Source organism: Melanostigma gelatinosum (assembly GCF_949748355.1).
Source record: "Melanostigma gelatinosum genome assembly, chromosome: 15".
NCBI lineage: Eukaryota > Metazoa > Chordata > Actinopteri > Perciformes > Zoarcidae > Melanostigma > Melanostigma gelatinosum.
The window spans coordinates 6,901,017-6,924,527 of record NC_136648.1 but is presented as its reverse complement, the minus strand read 5'-3'; the positions used below and the strand labels follow the sequence as shown (position 1 = coordinate 6,924,527).

General features: G+C 41.8%; 3 protein-coding genes across 5 annotated transcripts in view; all 3 read right to left on the bottom strand.

The window, feature by feature from the left end:
- Positions 1-2,058, bottom strand: part of LOC306789018 (protein THEM6-like) — a 2,349-nt gene extending 291 nt beyond the window's left edge. Inside the window, exons 1-2 of the mRNA XM_079284771.1 lie at positions 1,959-2,058; positions 492-996 (exon numbers count right to left, since the gene is read on the bottom strand). Coding sequence (XP_079140897.1) covers positions 492-992 — 501 coding nt within the window. The 5' untranslated portion in view covers positions 993-996; positions 1,959-2,058. The remainder of the gene's footprint in view (positions 1-491; positions 997-1,958) is intronic.
- Positions 2,059-5,023: 2,965 nt separating this feature from the next.
- Positions 5,024-7,063, bottom strand: LOC306789017 (protein THEM6-like). The gene is made up of 3 exons (XM_079284770.1): positions 6,988-7,063; positions 5,821-6,328; positions 5,024-5,734 (listed from the first exon to the last, which is right to left on the bottom strand). Exons 2-3 carry the CDS (start codon positions 6,322-6,324, stop codon positions 5,627-5,629), a joined length of 612 nt encoding a protein of 203 aa, XP_079140896.1. The 5' UTR covers positions 6,325-6,328; positions 6,988-7,063; the 3' UTR covers positions 5,024-5,626.
- Positions 7,064-7,934: 871 nt separating this feature from the next.
- Positions 7,935-19,479, bottom strand: LOC306789478 (uncharacterized protein). 3 transcript variants are annotated; one of them, XM_079285443.1, is made up of 26 exons: positions 19,449-19,479; positions 18,909-18,957; positions 17,897-18,026; positions 17,437-17,604; positions 17,175-17,312; positions 15,313-15,464; positions 14,943-15,046; positions 14,650-14,839; positions 14,410-14,541; positions 14,029-14,172; positions 13,812-13,947; positions 13,480-13,630; positions 13,240-13,382; positions 12,674-12,788; positions 11,812-11,875; positions 11,498-11,701; positions 11,253-11,398; positions 10,980-11,098; positions 10,712-10,833; positions 10,502-10,599; positions 10,291-10,421; positions 9,966-10,090; positions 9,699-9,844; positions 8,888-8,990; positions 8,608-8,744; positions 7,935-8,434 (listed from the first exon to the last, which is right to left on the bottom strand). In XM_079285443.1, the coding sequence occupies exons 3-26, from the start codon at positions 18,024-18,026 to the stop codon at positions 8,302-8,304; spliced, it is 3,231 nt and encodes a 1,076-aa protein (XP_079141569.1). In that variant the 5' UTR covers positions 18,909-18,957; positions 19,449-19,479; the 3' UTR covers positions 7,935-8,301. The 3 variants fall into 3 exon arrangements, with proteins under 3 accessions (XP_079141569.1, XP_079141570.1, XP_079141571.1); XM_079285444.1 differs by lacking the exons at positions 18,909-18,957; positions 19,449-19,479 and adding an exon at positions 19,327-19,363; XM_079285445.1 differs by lacking the exons at positions 18,909-18,957; positions 19,449-19,479 and having other exon boundaries at positions 17,814-17,952.
- Positions 19,480-23,511: the final 4,032 nt, after the last annotated feature.

Genomic DNA, 23,511 nt, shown 5'->3' with positions numbered 1-23,511 from the left:
GTTGGTCACACATAACACAGCATAATATTTTAGGTTTAACTTCGGGTATTATGAATGAGTGATGGACATTTTCTACTTCTTAGTAACATAACAGTAGAGCTAAAATGATAATTTGATCAATCAATCAGTTGATTGAAAAATAACTGGTAACTATTTTGATGGTCAGTTATTGATGGTCGGTTATTCTTTTTTCAATCAAAAATGCTAAATATTTTCTTGGTATATTTTTAGAATTTTGCAGATATGTGTTTTTTCTTTCTTATTCATAGTAAACCAAATAGTTTGTGAGTGTTGTTTGGGGAAAAAATAACAATTTGATACCACCGCTTTGGGCTTTAAGAAACTGTAATGGGGTTTTTAGCATTTTTTTGACAAATTAACAATTCATTTCAATAAAACTCAACGGATTTATTGATGATGAAAACCGTTATCGGTTGAAACCCTACTACAGTCAACACCAACACTTTTCTCAATTTGCAGCTGTTGCTCACCTTCCTTTTGCAGATAAACTCGAGAATGCTCTCCGGGCTGCAGTGCACCACATTCTGCCTGCAGAGCATGACCGCAGAGACAAAACCATCTTTCTTGGACACAAAGCGCTGCTCCACGTAAAACGCCTTCTCATCCCATCCCACTATTTTGGTCCGAATCTCAAAAGCCTCGCGGAAGGCCAGGGAGCGCCGGTACCGGATGGTGGATGCCCCGACCACCAATCTGGCCCCCAGTTTCCACGAGGCCATGAACAGCCCGTTTCGCATGTAATGGTGGAAGCGGGCAAAATCACACTCCCTCAGATATCGGGAGTTGTTCATGTGGCCCATGTAGTCCAAATCATGGGGAAGGACCGTGCCGTCAATGGTTTGCTCAGCCAGCATGTCCCATACTCTGGGTTGGAACCACGCCTGGAGGAACACCTTGGCCCCACGGAGGAAGTACCATACATCCAGACTGCAGAAGAGCAGGAGGAGGGCACCCAGCACCAGCAGCAACATCTCTCTGGAACAATCCAAAAAAGGTACAATATTCCTTTATTGACCACCAGGGGGGACAGCAATAGTACAGATAAATGGAAAGTTAAACAAATAATGGTCCATAAAACTGGTGTAGTAGTGTACAGGGTCAGCAAGTTCATGTTAACAGAGTACACCGGTCTGAAAAACCAAATACGAGTCAATGTTTACGTCCTGTCAGCTGATGTTTACAGTGTTTACATTTAAAACTGTAAAATGGTCTCAGTATTTATTTAGCACTTAGGACTTGTTCTATAGTTTTAAAAAAACGACATGAAAATCTCACTTCATACAGTATGGGACCTTTAATTAACGGTACTTAGTGTTTGTATAGAATTATATCATAAATATAACAGAATATGCCACAAAATCAGTTATATATTAACATAATATGGTAAAGTAAGATAGAGTATGGGATATGATATATAGTACAGGGTGAAAGTTAGTACGAATGTACCATAATATATGGTCTAGTACAGCAATATAGCACAGGATAGAATTCTAAATAATTCATAATACATTATAAATTCCATAGTTGACATCAATTTCCTGTGTTTTCTAAATTCATGACTACAATATTTAACGTTAATCAAATCCTTTGACCTAATCAATGTCAGTGCAGATGTGTGGGGAGAAAACAAGAAGTTAGTGCTTTTTTTCCCACACGTTGGCTTAATGTCATTGCTAAAAACACGGAAGCATCACTTCCCCATAATCCCCTACTTCACCCTCGACAGCTCGTTTCAAATGAACGAGGCGCAACCTGCTGCGACAGCCAAAATATGTTAGCTTAGCTGCTAGCTACCAGCAGTAGGTGGCCTTGTGGAATAGACGCCACACTCTCTGTCACGTGAAGACGCAACGCTTTTTCAATGTTTTCTCACTCTGGGAAATTTAAACAACAACCACAAATGCGGTAAAATTATTTATTATAGCTGCAAAACTCACCATGGGTCCAGAAGAGAGCGCTACCATCGGATGCGTTACAACTTGAAAGAAACCGGTGGAATGAATGGCCATTACTTCCGGGTGTGACGATGGTTAATTCTTCTTCTTCCTCTTGTTCGAGGGTTTGAAGGCAGCGTACTTCGTGGTGCGTTACTGCCATCTTGTGGCGTGAGTTCACTTCTAGTCTTTCCTTCTCCGCTGCGAGGGTCCAAGGACAGATTGTGAAGCTCCTTGACTCCATTTTTTTTGGTATATTTTTAATTTGTGTGTGTGATATTGGGCTAGATAGTGCACCAGTATGCATAGTGAAGGCATACAAGTGCAATTGTATTTCAAAATCAGTTTTATTGCCACCATTAACCGGCTAACGTACGGTCTCTGGACCACAAAATGGACCACATACGACTGCTGAGGTCAGGAAATAGGACAGTGAGTAACTGCTGTGTGCTTGTTTTTACTGAAACATGGCTAAATGACAATATCCCGGACTCCGCTGTGCAACTCGATGAGCTAACATGCTATCGGGCGGACAGGGCCCATGCTAACGGATGTAAACAAAGAGGCGGGGGCGTGTGTGTCTACATACGTGACGTGTGGTGCCGAGACGCTGTGGTGGTATGCAGACACTGTTCACCACGGGTGGAGTTTATGATCATAAAGTGCCGTCCTTTCTACCTGCCGAGGGAATTTAATGCAGTCTTGCTAGTTGCAGTATATATCCCTCCAACCTCCAACAACAGTGACAGGAGTGCGGCACTCTGTGAACTGCATCATGCCATCAGTGAACAACAGACGGCTCACCCGGATGGTTTCATTGTCGTCGCAGGAGATTTTAATCATGCAAACCTTAAGACTGTTCTTCCAAATCTCTACCAGCATGTAAAATTCCCAACAAGGGAGAAAAACATCCTGGATTTAGTCTACACTTCACTTAAAGGAGCATACAAGGCCACCCCTCTCCCCCACATTGGACTCTCTGACCACCTCACTGTTATGCTAACGCCAGCATACAGGCCCAGAGTGAGAGTGAAAAAACCGGTTCGAAAAGAGATCACAGTGTGGCCGGAAGGATCAAGATCTGCTCTCAAGGACTGTCTCGCTACAACAGACTGGGACATGTTCAAACATGCAGCTACGTACAATAACAATATAGACAATGAGGAGCTCACAGACACTATTCTTTCCTACATCCGGAAATGCACAGATGATGTAACGGCTAAAAAGACCATCACCACTAGGGCTAACAAGAAGCCTTGGCTGACAGGGGCCGTCCATCAGCTGCTGCGGGCCAGAGACAAAGCCTTCAATGCCGGAGATAGAAATGGCCTGAAAACAGCGAGAGCCAACCTGTCCCGGGGCATTAGAAAAGCAAAACAGGACTACTCTGAAAAAAGCATCAACCACTTCAAGGACAGCAGAGACACACGCAGCCTGTGGCAGGGCATCCAGACCATAACGGACTACAAGCCTGCTTCACAGACCTGTGATGACAACATCTCTCTGCTGAACGACCTCAACAGCTTCTTCGCACGGTTTGAATCAACAAACACCACTAGCCCACAGAAAACCTCACCCTCCCCCCACGACCAGGCCCTGTGCCTGTCTGCTGCAAGTGTGAAAAGAGCACTCTCCACCATCAATCCCCGAAAAGCAACAGGCCCAGACAACATCCAAGGCCGCACACTAAGGGACTGCGCAGAGGAGCTAACAGATATCTTCACTGTTATCTTCAACACTTCTCTGAGTCAAGCTGCTGTCCCATCACACCTCAAAACCTCCATCATCATACCTGTACCCAAGAAACCGGCTCCATCCTGCTTCAATGACTATCGCCCCGTGGCACTGACCCCCATCATTATGAAGTGTTTTGAACGGCTAGTCATGGCCCACATCAAGTCCATCCTCCCCCCCACCATGGATCCCTCTCAGTTTGCATACAGAGCAAAACGTTCCACAGAGGACGCAATCTGCTCTGCTCTCCACCCAGCCCTCACCCACCTAGAAAAAGCAGACTCGTATGTAAGAATACTTTTCATAGACTTCAGCTCAGCATTTAATACCATAATCCCACAACAACTCATCTGCAAACTGGACCAGCTGGGGTTCAACACCCCACTGTGCAATTGGGTCCTGGACTTCCTCAGTGAGAGGCAACAAGCAGTACGTGTCGGCAACAACACCTCACGCAGCATCACCCTAAGCACTGGGGCCCCACAAGGCTGTGTGCTCAGCCCCCTGCTCTTCACCCTGCTGACGCACGACTGCGAACCTACATACAGCACCAATCACATGGTGAAGTTCGCAGACGACACCACTCTGGTTGGTCTCATCACCAAGAACAATGAGACCAACTATAGGAAGGAGGTCAACCTTCTGACCACGTGGTGCAGCGACAACAATCTCCTGCTGAATGTCACCAAAACTAAGGAGATTGTTGTTGACTTCAGGAGACGCCACACTGTACACCTGCCACTGACCATCGATGGTGCTGCTGTGGAGCAAGTAGAAAGCACCAAATTCCTGGGGGTGCACATCAGTGACGACCTCTCCTGGGCCACCAACTGCGCATCACTGGCAAAGACAGCCCAGCGGCGCCTCTACTTCCTTCGCAAGCTGAAGAGAGTAAAAGCCCCCACATCAGTGCTGAAATCATTTTACAGGGGCACCATTGAAAGCATCCTATCCAGCTGCATCACTGTGTGGGGTGGTAGCTGCACCCAACACAGCAGGAAAGCACTCCAACGCATTGTAAAGACAGCCGGACAGATCATCGGTGCCCCACTCTCCTCGTTACAGGAAATATACACCACCCGCCTCACCCGGAAAGCCATTCAAATTGCAAGCGACACCAGTCACCCTGCACATAGTCTGTTCAGCCTCCTACCCTCTGGAAGAAGGTACAGGAGCCTCCGCTGCCGCACCACCAGACTAAAGAACAGTTTTACCCACCAAGCTGTCAGGACACTGAACTCTCTCCCCTCACTCCCCCCAATCATATCCTCCAGCCTGAGGGAAGCTGAAACTGAAAGTACAGAAGTACTGTAAATATGTACTCATATTTATATTTATATTATATTTATTGCCCACTTTTCACACACACACATACACACACAGTATTATATTAATTGCCCATTTTCCCATCATTATTATATCAATTGCCCACCTGCCCCTACATTATTAATTATTTATTATATTAATTGCCCACTTTTCCCGTTTTTATGTGTATTGAATGTTTTATTGTAGTATAGTATATGTTTTAACTAGGATATCTGTCTTCACTTAGCCTAGGAAGTGTTTTATGTTTTATGTGTTGTGCTGCACTTTATGTTCCACCGTGGGAGAGTGGGAAACGTTATTTCGATTCCTTATATGTCCTGACATGCAAGAATTGACAATAAAAGCTACTTTGAACTTTGAACTTTGAACATTATACACACAGATTAACTTTCTACAAGCATAATACTTTATTACTGAATGACTAATCCGTTTTCAGCCTCGCCAAACAATCTGGTGTGCTGTTCTTTCCAGTGTTGACAGGTATCGGGGTCTTAGTAAAGCTTAAATTCAAACGTGTAGGCACAAATGTGTTTAAGTCGTCATTGTGAACCGATTACATGTCCTTTTAATCCTGAGCTGTCTTACAAAAAGTCAATCTTAAATCTAAAGTCTTATTTGGTCTTCTCGTCTAGTCCACTCTCGGCTCTGAGGGCCTGGCTGCTGGCGGAGATGAAGTTGACCCAGTACTGAAGGTCCTCTGGAAACTCAGGGCACGCCACCTGCGAGGAGCAGACCAATGACTCAACGTCCTTCAATAATCAAAAAGGTGTGCAATTGACATGCATGTTAATCATTCGATCCTTACCTTCCCCTTACACAGGTGCTGCATGATCTTGTCTGGGCTGCTGCGTACGACACTCTGCTTGCAGTACATGACGGCACACACCAAACCATCTTTTGTCGACACGAATCTCTGCTCCAGGAAAAAAGCTTTGTCATCCCAAGTGACGATGCGACTCCGCAGCTCGAACCCCTCACCTATGCACAGGGCCCTGCGGTAACGGATGGTGGTGGCCCCCACCACCATTGAGGCTTTGAGTGCTCGCAGTGCCTTGAACACCCCGTTACGCATGTAGAGAGAGAAGCGGGCAAAGTCACACTCCCGGAGGTAACGAGCGTTGTTCATGTGGCACATGTCAATGTCGCGGGGGGTGACCCGGCCTGTTTGGATCTGCTCTGCTGTGACGTCCCGGATTGGAGGCTGGAACCAGGCCCGAAGGATCACAGCAGCTGCCCGGAGGAAGTACCCCACATCCAGGGTGCAGACGAGAGCCAGCAAGGCAGTGAGCACCCACAGCACCCACCACATCTCGCTGGAGAAAAGGACATGCAGCACACAAGCAGAGGAAAGCTGGGGGTTAATTTGATGGGTAGATGTAATTATGAAACCAAGCTGAAATAGAAGTATCACAGTAATGGTGTTTGAAAAAAAAAAAAAATCGAGAGCTAAGTGAATGTTAATTAATTATTTAACAGCATGTATGTAAGTGGTAAACAAAACAAACGCAGACATAATTGCTTAATAGATATACATGACAACAGATCCATTGAGAGTCAATGTGACCCGTTTCAAAACCAGTTGCAGTGATTTCTCAGGATGCCTGTGAAGTGTTAACAGGTTCTGCAGGAATGTCAGGTGTTGCCTCAACCTCTCAGGGCACGAGATTAAATGAAAAGATTACATTTTAAATATTACCGAGAGTGAGCCCACCCACTACATGTGTCCTTACCAAGACTATGAGATTGATGTATACATAACATTAATACCAATGAACCAGAGCCATGGCTGCAGAACTAGTGTGCACGAAAGTTAGTTCGATACTAAGAAAGCTGGAGGGTCTGAAGTAAAGCGACCAGTTGAAGCAGTATCGATAGTTTTCAGCGCGACTTTACGGTGAACGTAACGTTACAGTGGCGATACCAATGATTTACGGCTACTTTAAGGATATATCCAAAAGCCATTAAGACTCACCTGCCGTCGTCTTCCTTCTGTATTCACTCAGATCTGCCGAGTAGGCAGCATTCAATCCAACATTGTGTAAAAACCGGAAATCTAGCGTGAATGATTAACACCTTTCCGGATATAGATTTCACAATAAAAGCATACGTGTCGTAGAGGCGCACAAACAAGAATTACAAATTAATATTTAAAGGAATCAGTTTGGAATCTTGTTGAATCACATTTGGTGATCGTGTGTGCGGGCCTACACTGCGTTTAACAGATATTTGTTAATTCAAAGACATTTATTTTGAAGTGTGATTCACTTCCCTTCATATTTGGGGCTTGACGTAAGGGCAGAATTGGCGGTTGTGATTGGTTCCCTGGACCCGTACCGTAGCATGGGCGGTCCAGAGCCGCATAAATAATTTAACGACTGTGGGACAATCTACACTTTGTTTATTTAGTATTAATACTAACAATGAACACTGATAGTAATTCACCCAAGTAAGTCTAACTGGACATAAAAGCTTAGACTGAAGGAGTCTTGGTGAACCACTTGTCTTATTTAGAATCGTTAAATTAATATGAATCTTACACCCTCAGTGTTCTGCAGTTTTATTAGCATCATACATCTATCCATCTAAACAATTTTGATTTGCATCTGACAGAGTTCGTAATCTGACAACCATTCTTGCTAAGATTCCTTTTTTGTTTTTGTTTGCAGATAATATTGATCTTTAACAGGCTTTGCTTTAAAGTGAGAAATATTAGTTGCTCCTTTCACTTATAACATATTATGGTGTGCCTGCATAAAAATCTCACTTTTGTGGGACTTAATAACAGATCAGTAAACATCAGCTTCAACATGGATTACTTAAAGAAAAGCATTTGTGTATTTGAAGTTGTCGAAAGAAATCAATTTTGTCAAATCTTTTTTTTTTTTTTTCCTTCTGCCAACATTAAGACATGCATTGAACTTACACTTTTATTCACTGTATTCAACATGTTTACAACACATTTCAATGATAAACCAGTAAGTAGGGAAAATAGCACAGCATGCAAAATAACTTTGAAAAACCCAAAGTGAAAAGGTAACAACTCCGAACACAAGCATCCCAACAGAAAAAACAAATACATGTCCATCACTGATCATAAAAGTTGAAGTGATGTCAGGAAAGGAGTGAAATTAACAAAAACAACCTGCACTAACTTTTCAAAACCAACAGATAAAATGACATCCAAATATAAAACATCATGCAAATATAAATCACAAAAGAACAACTTGCAGTGATAAAATATTGAGTAGCTGGTTGACTTTCTTGTTCATGAGAAACTGTTGTGAATCTACTCGGCTGTAACATCAACCTGAATTTGACGAGAGCGATGATCCATCACCATTTTCTTCATGTCCTGGTCGGCTTTGATGTCACTCATTTCAAGCTCATGTCCTGGGCCAGCGGTCGGATCGTACTGGTGTCTGCAAAAACATGTTCAGTTGACGGTGAACACACATATGGCAATGCAGCTGATGAGACGTTTTGTGTTTGAAAGCCACTACAAGGGAGGATCCATATGCAACTGTGTGGTTTCTAAACGGGTATCAGTCATTTAGAGAACCATACAGGCAACTCCCTGCGTAAATTAACTCACTGCTTCAGGTGCTCCTCAATGGCTTTGCGTTCATACACAGTACCGTACACTGTTTTCACAGGATCAACAAACATCTTCTTGGTGAGTGGACAGATCAGATGTTGAGGTATAAACTGTGGCACCGGCCCCACCAATGTCTTCAAATAAAAAGAAAAGAAACACTTTAAAACAGGATGTTTATGTCTGTAAAATCTAAGAGATTTTATTTATTTATTTATATATTTATATATATATATATATATATATATATATATATATATATATTAAAAAGCTCATTTACTTTCTCCATGTCATCCAGTGACTTTCCTGCCGTTTCCTCTGTATGTCTCTCTGCTTCTCGTTCATACGTCTCACGGCTCGTTAAGAATTCTTCAGCCAAGATGCTTCCAAAGACAAACAAAAATGAATATGTAAGTCAAACGCGTCAAATTTGTCAACACAAGTTGTCTAAAAAAAGTTTGTGCAACAGCGTTGAATAAACGCCTATCGGACAAGATTGGGGAAAAAAGGCGTTATAATGGCAGCATGTTTCAGAAGAGCTACTGTACCGAACTCTACTGCTGAGGCTTGGATTGTGTTTTTGGCACTCAATCAGCTAAATTGTTGGTCATTGATTTCTATTTCCACCAGGTAGAATGAAACAGGGCAGAGTCATGGCACCAGTCATGAACAACAAACTATATTTAAACGGTGTCATATATCCGTCAGTTGTTCGCATCATGAATATCAAACAAAATGCTTTTTTGTATTAGTTGTGGTTAAATGACATGCATTGTCTAATGTTAGCTGAGGCCATTTTGAGAACAAAATAACTAAATCACTCATCTAAACACTTTGGACTTTGAGTGTGAATTACTCAATAATTCCCTCAACACTTTCTCAGTGTAAGCCATCAAATTAATCATGAGCTCAGAGACATCTCAACATCAAAATAAATGCAACGAAGCAACGAATTTCCAGTGTACATAACATTTTTGAATAAACGGAACAGAGTAAAATGACGCCGGAAATGCATCAAAAACATCCTCCGGATAAGAAATATCTCTTGGTGCGCATAATTACTGATTTATGAATGTGTTTATACAATTCACCTGTCCAGTGGATCATCAGGCTCGGGGATGATGAGGAGTCCATACACAGCTTCCAGAATCTCTCTCATGGTGATGTGTGCATTGTAGTTGCGGTCAAATATGTTGTGGCAGATGCGGCCCACACTGTTGACATTGCAGTGGTACACCTGTCATTGTGTTAAGAAGACGTACATTTCCAACAGATAACGTCGCTTTTATTAATCATTTAAACAATTGTCGTCTACATATCACAAATAACCTTTCGGTCATTTGTATTTTGCAGGATACTTGTGTGACAAAGCGGACGACTGGAGGCTTGGCTGGGTAGTCGGGACCAAACTGGCAGTAGAGCTCAAACACTCCTTTCCTATACGGCGTGTCAGGAGGGCCTTGCATGAGAATCCTCCAGAACGCTGAAAATATGAGAAAAAGCTGATATTATTACTTTTGTATTCATGTATTTGAATGAATAAGTGTACCTGAAAAGGGGTATACACACTACTGCACTGAATTATCCTGTATATATATATATATAATTATACAATGATGATGTCATGTGCCATGGAGAAAAACTAAAATGCATGACATCAACGCGAGACAACGTGCCACTCACTGAAGTCCGACTCGGATGGAAAGACTCTGAAGAAGGGATGCGGGTTGCAATGCAGGCTCTTCAGCTCCTCCAGGACTCGTTTGTCCTCCAGATACCAACCCTTTGACTCACGAATCTTCTTTTTCAGAGCACTATTTAGAAAGATCATCAATGCTTCAAATGTAATGCCAACGCCTGAAGAATCATCAACACCTTCAACTCGTTCCATTACCTTGCTGTTGCTGTCACTTTGCCGTTTATCTGGCTTGGCATGGACGTCTCTGGGCATTCATCATACCCGTGAGTCTTGAAGATGCTTGACAAACTACTCTGTAAAACGACGGGAACAAATTAATTTAAACAACAGGACGACATATTACAATGAGTTATATTTTCTTATCACTTCGAACAGAATGGTGGACAACGATCAACAACAACAAACCTGACAGATGGAAGACTGCTCGAGGTTTTCCTTGAGTTTCCTCTGCTCCAAAGACAGAACCGTCTCAATCTCAAAGAGCTTCAGACCCTCTTTGGTTGTCTGCGGTTTGAAACAGCAACCACCTGGAAGCAATGTGTTTTTACAGACATGTGCTCTAAACAGTCCTCTATTCAGACACTTATTCTCTCCGTTACAATTTCCTACGCATGATCTAGTAACTACATCACGGGGATATCATTTAGGAAACCGTCTTTCAAAGATGTCAAACCTGTTGCGTTGCTGATTCCATGCAGCATATTGTTCTCCACATTCCCAAGAAGGATGGAGTCCACAATGATGTTAGACTTCAGCAGTTTGACTGTAACAGCATCTGGCTCGATGGAGGATCTATTGAAAGAATTGAGGCGATCACAATCTGTAGCACGACAATTTGAATTCACGACAATTTCTTCCAGCAAACAATAAGATGTTCAATATATGTGCGAACAGGTCAAGTATAAATAAGGTACCATAACCGGTTAGAACAGAGGAGGAAATGTACCCAGAATCATTCCCATCGGTGAGGCACATTATGCGAAGTCTGCAATCTGGGAACCTGGTCTGGACCTTCTCCAGCTCAGACGCCCCGCGGCGCAGGGCGTCGTACAGCAGAGTACATCCACTTGCCTCGATGTTGCGTATGTGTTCCTAGAAACATGAAAAAAAATGTATGTTACCGCATTACACTACGTAACTCGCACTAAAATAAAGCACAGATCTAAGAAAGGTGTGATACACCGACTTCACCTTGAACGTCTCCAGGTTTTCAGTAAATGTGTGGAGAATCTTCACCAGGGAGTCGAACTTTACAAGGCCGATGACGTGATAAAAATCATAAGCCATGGTCCTTGTGGCGAAGTTGTCAAAGAGCTCTTTCACAGCGTGGATCTTCTTTATTCCTGAACCCACGTAGCACTCCTCTTCCATGGAGGAGCTTGTGTCTATCAGCACCTAATGGTAATTCACGTCAACAATAATCATATCATAAATGTGTCCTGTGTTCCCCAGCCAGTCCCACATCCTTCAAAGGAAATAATCTAACAAGTGACAGACAGTTTTACCAGTATGGCCTCTTTTGGAGTCCTGGTTGTGACAAATGTTCGGTCATCTCTATAGTCACCAGTTCTGTGTCAAGTGCCAAAAACGTAACATTCAGCAAAAATGGTGTTGTGACTTTTACAGAGATTCATTCAGTAAATAAAAGAAAATACATCAGCAGCAACATTTATGCTCAGGCCGTTAGCGCACCTCATCACGACATGTCAGTGCATGCTGCTACCTCTGTTCTCATTATGTTGTGTGCTGCTGTACTAAAAAGGACCAATGTGTAGCATTTAGGGGGATTTATTGGCAGAAATGAAATATAATATTCATAACTGTCTCTAATAGTGGATAATCAACTGAAACTAAGAATCGTTTTGTTTTCGTTAGCATCGAATGAAACCTTCATATCTTCATCTGCACAGCATTCGCCATGTTGCGCCTCCATATTTCTACAGTAGCCCAGAACGGACAAACCACACACGGCCACAGACGTTGATTACCTTCTCCAACCTTTACCTTCTCTTGAACACCAACAAAACAAAATGTACATCTCTTACCACAGACTATCAGCCCTCTAAAAGATCTCCTCCCTGAACGGATCAGAACTCCAATTTGTTCGGTTATCTGGCTAGACAGTTCGCTCACTTAACACGCACATAAACTCAGCTTTCCAAAGTCAGATCAAGAACTGGTTTTCTGTAACAAAGCCTAATAAAACTATCATTAGTGAGACCCCCACTCACTACTCATCTCCAACAGTAACCACGATTTACTCTATAGCATTTTCATTAACATGATCATTCCAAAAGTCTGCACCTCCTTCGGACACTTCAACATCTGGTTTGAGGAGCGGCCGAGTGGACACTGTGAGGGACTTACCTGGCTGCCAACACATTCACATCCACTGTTTTGTCTTTGCCATCCAAACAATCATGCACTCTGATCATGCCGGGGGAACATCCTTTTTCTTGAGACAAACATATGGCAATGTTGTCTAAAAAAAGAGAAAAACATGAACATTAATAAGCTTCCTACAAACATGTGGTACTAAATATCAGAAGCAACATAGAAACCAATGGGAGGATCCTTTCAGACAGGCTTCAAATGTACTGCATAATATTAACATTTCTTTGTATGTAAAATCTAAGTCACTACATGTGTTGGTGTAAAAAGTACAATATTTCCCTCTGAACTGTAGTGGAGTATAAGGTATAAGGAGCATAGGTTGGAAATACTGAAGTAAAGAGTACAGTACTTGAGTAAATGTTTTTCCTCGACTGGTTGATCCAGTTTATGGGCTCGTATTGAAAACAATAGCTGCACATGTTCTAATGCACATCATAAATGCTCAACCTTTAAGGTAACAATGCGAAACATGGTATGAAACATACAGTACATGTGCACAGTGAGAAAGGACCCCTTGATATTGTGACTTAATAGAGTACCTTCACTCAGAAGAACGAGGCGTGACCCACACTGTCCTAGCGCCTTCAAGCGTAGAGGTGGGGTCACATTCAGGTGTCGATTCTCCGGAGATTTTAATTCTTCCATCATACTTCCAAAAGTCTTCTCCATCTTTACCTGAAAGCTGTCATTTAATTGTAACGGTTGGTGACAAACAAGGTTTAACAGAAAAAAAAGCATCTCATTGAAGTGAAGAATAGTAAAACTTTGACGATACATACTTTTGACCCGTTGTCTTGTCTTTGGCAATCCACAGAGGATATGTTCTGATGGACGGAGGCAAACTGAGCAGCACCTTTTCAATGTCACTGTCTCTCTGGATTGATGTCTCTCGCAAAACCTCTTCAGTGCAATTTGGAATTTTCTCTCCATCTAAACAAAAATGATAGAAAATGAAGTGACGCTGATGACATAAAAAAAGGCAGAAGAATGTCCATATCTTGCTGCATTAATCATTTTTCTGTAGCTGCTCCCTAATGAAAGTAAAAAAGGGTCGCATATCAGTAAACGGTAGACATATTTGATATAGTGTCTTATTTTATCTTAGCGTTACCTTTGATTTTCTGGAGGACGTATGCTCGTTCAAAGTTTCCAGGTACTCCAGGTACTCTGACTGGTTCGGAGAGGCGGCTGCCATCTTCAGACGTGAGAGCGATGGGTGCGTAGCTCTCTTGGTCTGCAGCCTGGTTCTGTCAAAATAAGGCACAGCGATCATTACTTAAGTGGTCAAACATGGAATGGGAATCAGCCAAACCTCTGTATCCTCATACCTTTGCTTCCGATAGGAGATGAGCCCAGCAGTACAGGGAATTCTCAAAGACTTCCAGGTCCTCAATGACTTTCTCCCCTCGTTGTGCTCCACCTTGAGGCAAAAGCTCTCTAAAGAGGATGTACAAGCCTTCAAAGACTGCAATCTAAAACAAAACAAGTATATCAGAAGAAATAAGTAGTGGTGAAAGCACACGTCGCTGTGTAAAGATTCAGTTCACACAAATTACAGGAAAACATCTTCCCGAATTCTTTTTTCACATCAATAGTTATAAAAATGTGCCAATCCTAAAGATGTAACGCAGCACACGAGAACGCCGACTTCAAAAAGTACAACGCAATAGATATTTCAGGGCAGAATTGCACTGGTTCATATTGTTTACCTTCTGATTCCTGGTTAGCGTTTCATTCCTACAGAGCAGCTGATGCAGACTTTGGGCGAGAGGGTTACATCCAGTCAGTTCTCTTACGTAGGAAATCAGTTTCTTCCGTTGCTCTGGTGTGTAATGTTGTTTCTAGAAGAAGAAACATTTAAATGAAATGCATTTCAAAGCAGGATACAGGGAGGGTGGTGCTGGTTAATCAAATAGGGTGACGATTATGTACTGTACAATAAAACTTACAACAGCATAAAGTGAAGACAAGAACACACTGATTCCCTTCTGGGTTTGTTGGACTGAAGGCACAAAATCATTAATGAAGAACGTCTCATCGTGTGAAGTCTTGTCAGAAAAGGTGGACAACGAGAAGTTAACCGTCGACCCTTCACAGATCCCACAACTTCGCAGAGTGTCACCACCACAATGTTGACCTCTGCAAATACAGCAAAGAGCAGAATAACTGCATGAGGACAGAAATCGGACAAAGAGGGTCACAATCCGTAAGGCCAATGCTTGCAGTGGTATGTCTGAGTTACTTGTAATGAAGGACATGTGTTGGGATTCCACTTTCATTTGCCAGCTTGAGCCTCAGACTGGTTATGGTGTCACTTGCCAAGTTCACGGTCACCTCAAAGTCTCCCTGCATGAAGAAAAGTTAATAAAACATGTTTAGAAAGAGTAGATTTGTTTGAATTAAATACTGTATATGTTTATATTGTCCTTGATTAAAAAAACCACAAAGTTTTAAGAGTTGATGTGACCACCAGAATGTCAGTACAACATATGGTCGGTGAATTTAATTTTAATAATAAATCAAACACTCACTTTGTGCAATGATATTAATTTACTTTATCAGTTGTTAATATCATCATTACTTGCATCATGACCATTGCTTTTAAAACACACCTTGAGCATGATGTGGCATCGGACCACATCGTCTCCATAGGTTTCTCTAACCTCTCGTTTTGTTATCTGAGGAGCCTGTTTGAGGTTTTCCTTTGGTGTAAATATGGCATAAATTACAGCTCCATTTTGAATATGTCTGTCTGTCAGAGACCCTGTACAAAGAAACAGTCGAAAAAATAAGACATATGTTAAGTACAGGTACAAATGAATGTATTACATAAGGTATAATCATACACATATGAGGAAAAAGCAGAATAGCAAATTAGATTGCAATACCTTAATTGACTGCAAGTTAGTTCAAATATAGGCAACAGGAAAGTTTATCAACATAAATAAATAAAACTAGAATAATGGAGGGAGAGAAAGAAAGAACAAAAAACTGCATGTTGAATATGTCAATAGTGCTTTTATTGAATCGTGTTTACTATAGGCGTGTTTGTGGGAAAGATAAGCAAAGAATTATTAATAAAGTGATCAATAAAAGTCGCCAAATCTGGTAGAATTTGTCTTCACTCCTCAATGAGAATGTAATCCTTTCCAAATGCAAGTGCTGCATGATATCTTTCATGAGGGCAGTGTGGGTTACAGGCACTCTACAGTAGAGTTACAGGCACTCTACAGTAGAGTTACAGGTACTCTACAGTAGAGTTACAGGTACTCTACAGTAGAGTTACAGGTACTCTACAGTAGAGTTACAGGTACTCTACAGTAGAGTTACAGGTACTCTACAGTAGAGTTACAGGTACTCTACAGTAGAGTTACAGGTACTCTACAGTAGAGTTACAGGTACTCTACAATTTGGTTAAACTAATTAGCACAAAATCAGAGCCTTTGACTTTGAAGACAGAAGTCAGTGGATTAGGATCAGTAGGTGTTTTAGTCCAATTGGAATATGTTTTGCCAATATGTGGTCATTTTCGGACGGTGCCACAACATATGAGCTAACTAAGCTGGTGACTGTCCACAACGGTCGCAGGCAGGATTCATATTTGGATACATTTAGCAGAGCTTTTTCTTTGATAAGTGTTATCGGTGTGCTACTTTAAACTACAAAAGCACATGTCTAGAACAAACTGAGGAGGAATGTACCAGTGTCCAGGCCTCTGTCCATAGTTTGTCTTAAGCCAAGCTCGCTCAGCCGGTCTGTTTTTTAGATATTCCAAGAAGGTGGTGCAACTTCCATATGAAACTGTGTCGTAAATATTGGAAAAAAATGTGCTTTTGTTTGACAAAAATATGGATTTCATTAGTGAACCATTTGGAATGTTGGGAAATGATGTAATGGCAACTGACGCAAACGTAAAAATCTGAAGAAATGGGGGGTGTGGTTGCGGGGAAAATCAAATTAAGTTTTAACTGTTTAAATGACGGAAATACACCCTCAATTAAAAAAAAAAAAAATACAAATAAATAATAATAATAAAAAAAATAAAAAAAAGATTAGGAGCAGATGATCATCAGATCTAAGAGAGACTGAGACCGAAGAGAAATAGAATGCCAACCAAAATGTTTGTGCGTGAAACTTAAGGACTGTTTGTAGAATAACTGTGTGATGTGCAATGCCAAAAGAATGAAGCTGATAAAGAAGGTATCAGGCAGCCAAAAGAGTGGAGCCATAATGGAGCCAAAAGAAGAGTGGGCATAAAATGCATGCCCGAAGGTAGAGTTTAAAAAGAGGTAATCCCATTCCAGGAACAGAAGCAAAGAAAAAGGCCAAACATGAAGAAATTAATTTGGGGCCAAATCCAAATTTCTACAGGGTCAGGAAGAGAAGGTTCCTCTTGAACCTGTCGAAAGCCCTCTTTGCATCAGGGGGTATAAGCACTTTAGGATTCTGAGGGTTGGAGTTCAGGTCTACTCACATGTGTTGAAGAAGGGATCATCTGTCAAGGGCATCCCATCGACTGTGTAGAGACAGACTCCTTTGGAATTACCAACACTTTCAAGATGGCCGACCCTCAACATCAGATCCTGAACCGTGTTTACTGCTGGATCCATATCTGTAATTCAACATAATACGTGGATGTCTGCATGACGATCACTGACACAATCACATTTGCTTTTTAACACAACGCAGCACACGGTGATCAATATGTCAGTGGCTGTCAGATGTGTTTCTCATACCTTCAATGTGTGTTGGTTGAGGACATTTGGGGTACGTGTACTGCAGACTGAACGACTCCAACGACTTTTGCACAGGCGCCACAGGTTGAACTTGGGGCTCCAGAGCTCTCAGTCTTTGAATGAAGTTTTTCATTGATGAAAAACGATTCTTCTCAACATGACTTAAACCTGCAAAAATGACATTTAAATAATTAAGTACACACTATAGTACTAACTGCTATCTAATAAAACTAAGACACAAACTATACCCTACAAAAATACAATACCTTTTAATCTACACATCAGACAGTGTCAGCCACCAAAATTAAAAACAGATAAAATGATATATAAAAGGTATTTACTACAGAAATGTTGCATTGGATTGTATTGCCATGTACCTGGAATGTTGTAACTTTAAGAAAAACCAAGGCCACATGCCACTGCATCAACGCCATTTTTATAAAGTTGAGGTTCATCTCACCAATGTTGTTCAGATCTTCATCCGATATGCCATCAAAAAAATCTCTGGGATCCTTTACGCCCAACTGGACAAACTTTTTGTAGAAAGATTCCAGCCTGAACTGCTGAAGTATGTTGAATATCGCATCCATCTAAACAAAGACGTCAAAACACTGTATTTACCAGGATGGAAAGAGTGCTAGAATATTACACTCAAGTACTTGTGTAAAAACACACTTATGTAAAATAATACTTCCCTTTCCACAAGTTAGACCGTACTGTGCAGCCTGTATATAAAACCTATCAGTAATGTGTATATATATATATATATTTATTTATTATTTCTGTGTATATAGCCTCACTAGAATCCTTCAGAAATTAGGACAAAACTCTGACAATTACACACAAATAAATGAAAAGAGCAATGGATACTGCAGCTTATGCAACAAGCAATAATATGCTACACATAACCGCTTCTTATAAAACATTTTACAGGAATTTAATCTCCACAGTCAGTGAATATAACAAAAGTAGGTTTGTTGTTATTATGTTACCGGTCTTCAAGAGTCTACAGTCATGCTAGCAGGAATTTAAGCTACATGCTAATTTCGATACAATGCTCCAAAGTCTCCACTCTCTCCTACTGAGCTCAGACGTTTTTTTTGGGTTGTTTTTTTTTACATTTCGAGCTGAAAGACACTCTGTAGTCCCAACTGCTGTTACAAACAGCAGAAAGTCCTCACATACCTTGCTGACGGGCGACATAGATACATCATCGGCCATGTGCACTTTAGCATCTAGCAATTATCCACACCCAGCATGCACCTGTTCAATTAGCCACACCCAGCATGCACCTGTTCCTCATAGCAGCATGTGGGTGTGTTCTAATTGGGTCAGTGACTCATATGCCTGACTCCTGCGCGTTCTTTAAGCGCTGGCGCGCACCTCGCCATGTATATTAATCGGATTATGACACTACCTCGGACACAAAAACGTGCAAGACAAAAACTTGGGCAAGTAAATCAAATCCTCACCTCCCCCTCTAGAAACTCTGCCCTCCTGCGGCCGCAGACACAGCAGCAGCTTCAGACAGATGGGAAAAACAAACAGCGTCTTCTCTAATTCAGCTGCTGATCCGGCTCGTTTGTGTTCATACATGATTTAGGGCAGGCAGGCTATTAAGATTTGTCTGTCATTCGACTTTTTGTAACGGATGCGACTTGAAAGTGCAATGCTTGTGTTAAATAGGCCTACTTAGGTATTACAAATGTACAAGTAGGCTTCACATAAAAACTACTTTGTTACAGTAACACAAATAAATGTAATAAGTTACTTCCACTGCAGTTTAGCACTCACACTGAACATGCGCACATAAATGATCAAGTTGATAATAGAAACATATGACATGAGTATTAAACTAGTTAAACTGTAAGAGCACGAAGAAACACCAACATGTCAACAGCAGCCAGGCACCTCAGCCTTTTGGAGAAAATACACAGATGATGTAATGACAGCACAGTCTCATCTCTAATCCGTTGGTAAAAGAGAAAAAGAAGGGAAAAATCTCATCTCACCTTTTCGTGTGTGAGAGATCTTGTGACTCAGTTGTTTTGGAGCAGTTTCTGTTCTTGTAAATACAGTGGAGGTGTGGCTTTGAGAAAACGAAACTGATGAAAACGCAGACAAACAGCAACACCAAACTATTGGGCAATCTGTTTGCGAGCTTGGGCACATTGTCCTCTTGGAAATCTGAGTAGGAGACATGCTGTTGAACGTTGTTTTGCTTGGTTTTCTTCTACCTTTTATTGACAGTCGTAATGTACACTCACTGCTTATGCATTATTTTCAGTACTTACAGAGTGCGCTTGATTGACATGACTAATCTCGAACCTGAGTGGAGATCTAATCAGCAAGGGTTGATTTAAAACACCAGTGTGGGTGTAACGGTCCAACTGGAGCAGTTTATTATTGTGTGAACTGAACACATTGTACGTCAATGTCTAACAGCAGGTTACATCACTGACTCCAGGTTTCTGTAGCTGTCATGCAAGACTCCCAAATGGTCTTTTTGACTGTGCCAAATTTGAGGTAGTTTAGTGTTTACATATTACTTCCATGACATTGGAGCTTTATTTAGCAGCAGGCATTTTGACTTATTATAGTGCGTGAAGCGCAAGTGTTGCTTTAACATTAACGATGGCTCTGTGAGCCTGAAGCAGCTTAATGTAAATGAGCCATCATTGGTGTTATTATTTATCCTTGTGAGAACCACAGAGAGATACGCTGTCATTTTCTAATGCTCAGTTAAAACGTCCTTCAGTAGTTATAACACAGAAAGCAGGGCTGCACAGGCTGTTTCATACATTTTTCAATCAAATAGTTAGACTCTGCAAAATTACAAGCATTCACATTCCTTGTCTGAATTTCGGTTCCAAGTTCACCTTTATTCATGCTTTATGGGCGGAAAACAGGTGAGGACCAGACACAGCTGTGAAATGATTCCAGAGTAAAAAAAAAGATCATGTGACTGTCTAGTGATCATGCTCTAAAATATAATGGTGATTCTTTGATGTCTTGCAGAAAGAAAAATACGTCAAGTATATATTATGTTTAATTGTGTGAAATCTCATGAAAGACAAAACAAGAGACCCATTGCATTTATCCTGCAACAGACCTACCAGACCATCTTCAGCCCCAGCTGTCTGGTCTGTGGTTGACTTTAAGTTGACACCCTTGCTGGAGGGACTGGCTGATACAACTTGCTGATGAACTCCAGCTCTGTCTCTTGGACACCTTTTGCCTGACTTGTGATGCTCTCAAGTGGTCTTCTGGTGGAAGTAAAGAACTGTCCATTTATCATCACAGGTGCTGGATAGGTGCATGTGCGTACTAGGCTTTGCTGATGGGTTACCTCCTTCCCAAGATGACCATTTTTATTTCTATCAATTCCAGTGACGCTCTGCCTACTTCCTGTTTGTGCAGGAGAGCTTCCCGTTTCTGACTGAAAACTCTCAGAAGAAGTCTTACTTCTGTCACGATCTGTCTGCACTGTTGTTGACACTAAACTACTTCCGCACGTACCATTCTGTCGCCCATTTTGTGTCTTTGATTTCCCAGCCTTTGACACAGAATGGTCCATTCTATTGCTGCTGTAACTGCCTGCATCACAGTGAGGGGATGCGGGGACAGTATTGACGTTTGGTGACCTCCACAGAGGGCTGCCTGCTCTCTCCATCTGCGGCAAATCACACTCTCTGCTCGAGCCACGAATACTGCGATGAGACGACAGATGGGTTCCGTGGATGGGTGAGTTTCTTGGCGTTTTCACTTGAAAACTTGGATAAGAAGTCGGGGTCCTGCAGCGGAGAGCGGGACTATCATACTCTGGAGACAAACTGCAGCGGTGAACGGTTTTAACTGTCATATTGTCGCTGTCAGGCCCTGTCAGTGAAGTGGTGAAGTGGCGGTTCGCAAGGACAGAAGTGGTGATCCTGTTGCAGATAGGCGCTTGTGTTTTGCTAGGTTCAGTGGAGGCTGATGTGCTTCTATGCTGTCCATGAATCCTCGACAGTGAAGAACTATGTATTACTTTAGCTGATGCAGAGGCCTTGCTCGGAGGAGCTCCCGGCGGTGGCCTGGGTTTAGGATGGCTCAGAGGAGGAGGTGGATGTGGCCTGAAGGCTGATGTACTGCTTAAGGCTCGAAGAGTCTCATCAGAAACCCTTTGCCCCGCTGACAGTCTGTGGGGAAGGAATCAGAATGAGAAACATGTTCTTGCATGAAGACAACTAAAAGAAGTATGTTTAAATGATTTGTTTGTTTTATAACTCATTGTCCATTGAAAACGCTTGAATGGGATAAGAGGCACCATTTCTTATTAAGATATACATCGTGTTAACTCCTGTCATTCCCTTTTCATTTTATTTGTGTTAATGTTATTATTTATTCTATAAATGCTCAAATAAAATAATTATTTTCTGGTACTCCTCAACTCTGTGAACAATGTTCTTGCTCTCTGAAGTATTTCTGGGGGTTTTAACGGCAAAGCATACTGACTTGAACCTGTTTTTCAATTCCTTCAAAGGGAAAGGGGAAGAAGCTGTCGGGGAAGCAGCAAGCGACGAGGGGTAGAGCTGCAAGTCCATTTGTACATCTCCTCTCAGCTCTCTCAACTCTGCACATACACACAATGAATGAACAGTGATGAGATTTGAAACAAAGTCTAAAGATACTTAAACCATCGCTCTGAAGTATGATTGCAACACACTCAGGAACAGAAAACCACCGAAAGATAATAATAGCCTCGAGTGAAAGAAAGAAGCAAGTGTTCATTGTCATTCTGAAAATGAACGACTGAACAGACTGCTCTCTCGTCCTCAAATTAGTTTCACTGTCATTTGGCCCACAGCAGGTGAACTTGGCTGGAGTTTTTCAAATCAATTTATTATTAATAAATGTTATAGAATGACATCCTTATTGAGGATGGCTAAAACTAAAAATGCCACGTGAGAGGTAAAGAGGAGAAGGCAGTAATAACAAAGTGCCACCAGATGGCAGCAAATCACCGACATGTTGGTATATGGCCTCACCTGCAAGCGAAGGTTCTGATTTATCGACTTCATCTGGCCACTTTTGTTTAATATTTCCCTGCAAGAAACACAAATCACAGAACAGAGAGAAGCAGCGCTTACGTTTAATCGTGTGTACTTCACATGATACTACTGCACAAACTAGGAGACATTTAGCCTCTAATGAGAGTAGTGGACGTGGAAAAAAGGAGGTAAATGTACTTAACATGTTCAAGAAAGCATGAGCCTTTGGAAACAGCAAAGGAGCAAGGGAAACCGATAAAAATAACAGAGGGAGAAAAAGGAATGTGTGTGTGACCACTAAACGATTGAGCAGCGGTCTTCCATCATAATTTGGCCACGAATATCTTTGTCCAGTGCAAATGAAAACCATCGTGCTGTGTGTGTGTGTGTGTGTGTGCCCATGACTGAAAAGTGTGTCTTCCTGTGTTTGTTATGAGTGACTGGCAGCCTCCTTTCCTCAGCACAAACACTAATGGAGCAACCACAGACTTATGTAGTCCATAATACTAACTCACAAACATACCCACAGGCCTGGAGACTGGCAGTTAAAACGTATATTTTTGGTCTGTTTTCCCAGTGGGATTCAAACCCAAACCACCTCGTGTTGTCTTTCAGAGACGAAGTAAGTCTGGTGTCTCCGACAGTGAAGTGGCTGAAATCGAAAACAACTCTAATGCAGAAACACACACACACACTCTGAAAATAGTCTTTGTGGTTCATGTGGGGTTTGAACCCATTACCATGGCGCTAACTTGCTCATACTTTTAGGAAAGCTGTTACTGTCATTAGTCTCATACATGAATCTTTAGAATCCAAATCCATATCTGCACAGCCCACATAGACAGCATTTCCCTTATGATGCAGAACCAGAAACAGGAGAACAAGGGTCACCATTCGACCGATGGCTGCCATCTGCTCTGCTGTATTTCTGGAACCATGCTGGCCAAGTTTGATCTAGCTGGTCTACCATCATAAAAACCTTCAATAGCCTGACTGAAAAAAATCAACCTTTTATCTAGTGTCGATGTTTTATTCAGTGGTGTTA

Excerpts from the sequence above, each read along its gene's own strand:
- LOC306789478 (XM_079285443.1), bottom strand. The coding sequence starts at position 18,026 with ATGGATGCGATATTCAACATACTTCAGCAGTTCAGGCTGGAATCTTTC. Across the intron at positions 13,631-13,811 it reads CGTCCTCCAGAAAATCAAAG|ATGGAGAGAAAATTCCAAAT; the intron begins GTAACGCTAAGA and ends ATTTTTGTTTAG. Across the intron at positions 8,745-8,887 it reads CACTGGATGACATGGAGAAA|ACATTGGTGGGGCCGGTGCC; the intron begins GTAAATGAGCTT and ends TTTTATTTGAAG.
- LOC306789017 (XM_079284770.1), bottom strand. The coding sequence starts at position 6,324 with ATGTGGTGGGTGCTGTGGGTGCTCACTGCCTTGCTGGCTCTCGTCTGC. Across the intron at positions 5,735-5,820 it reads AGCACCTGTGTAAGGGGAAG|GTGGCGTGCCCTGAGTTTCC; the intron begins GTAAGGATCGAA and ends TGCTCCTCGCAG.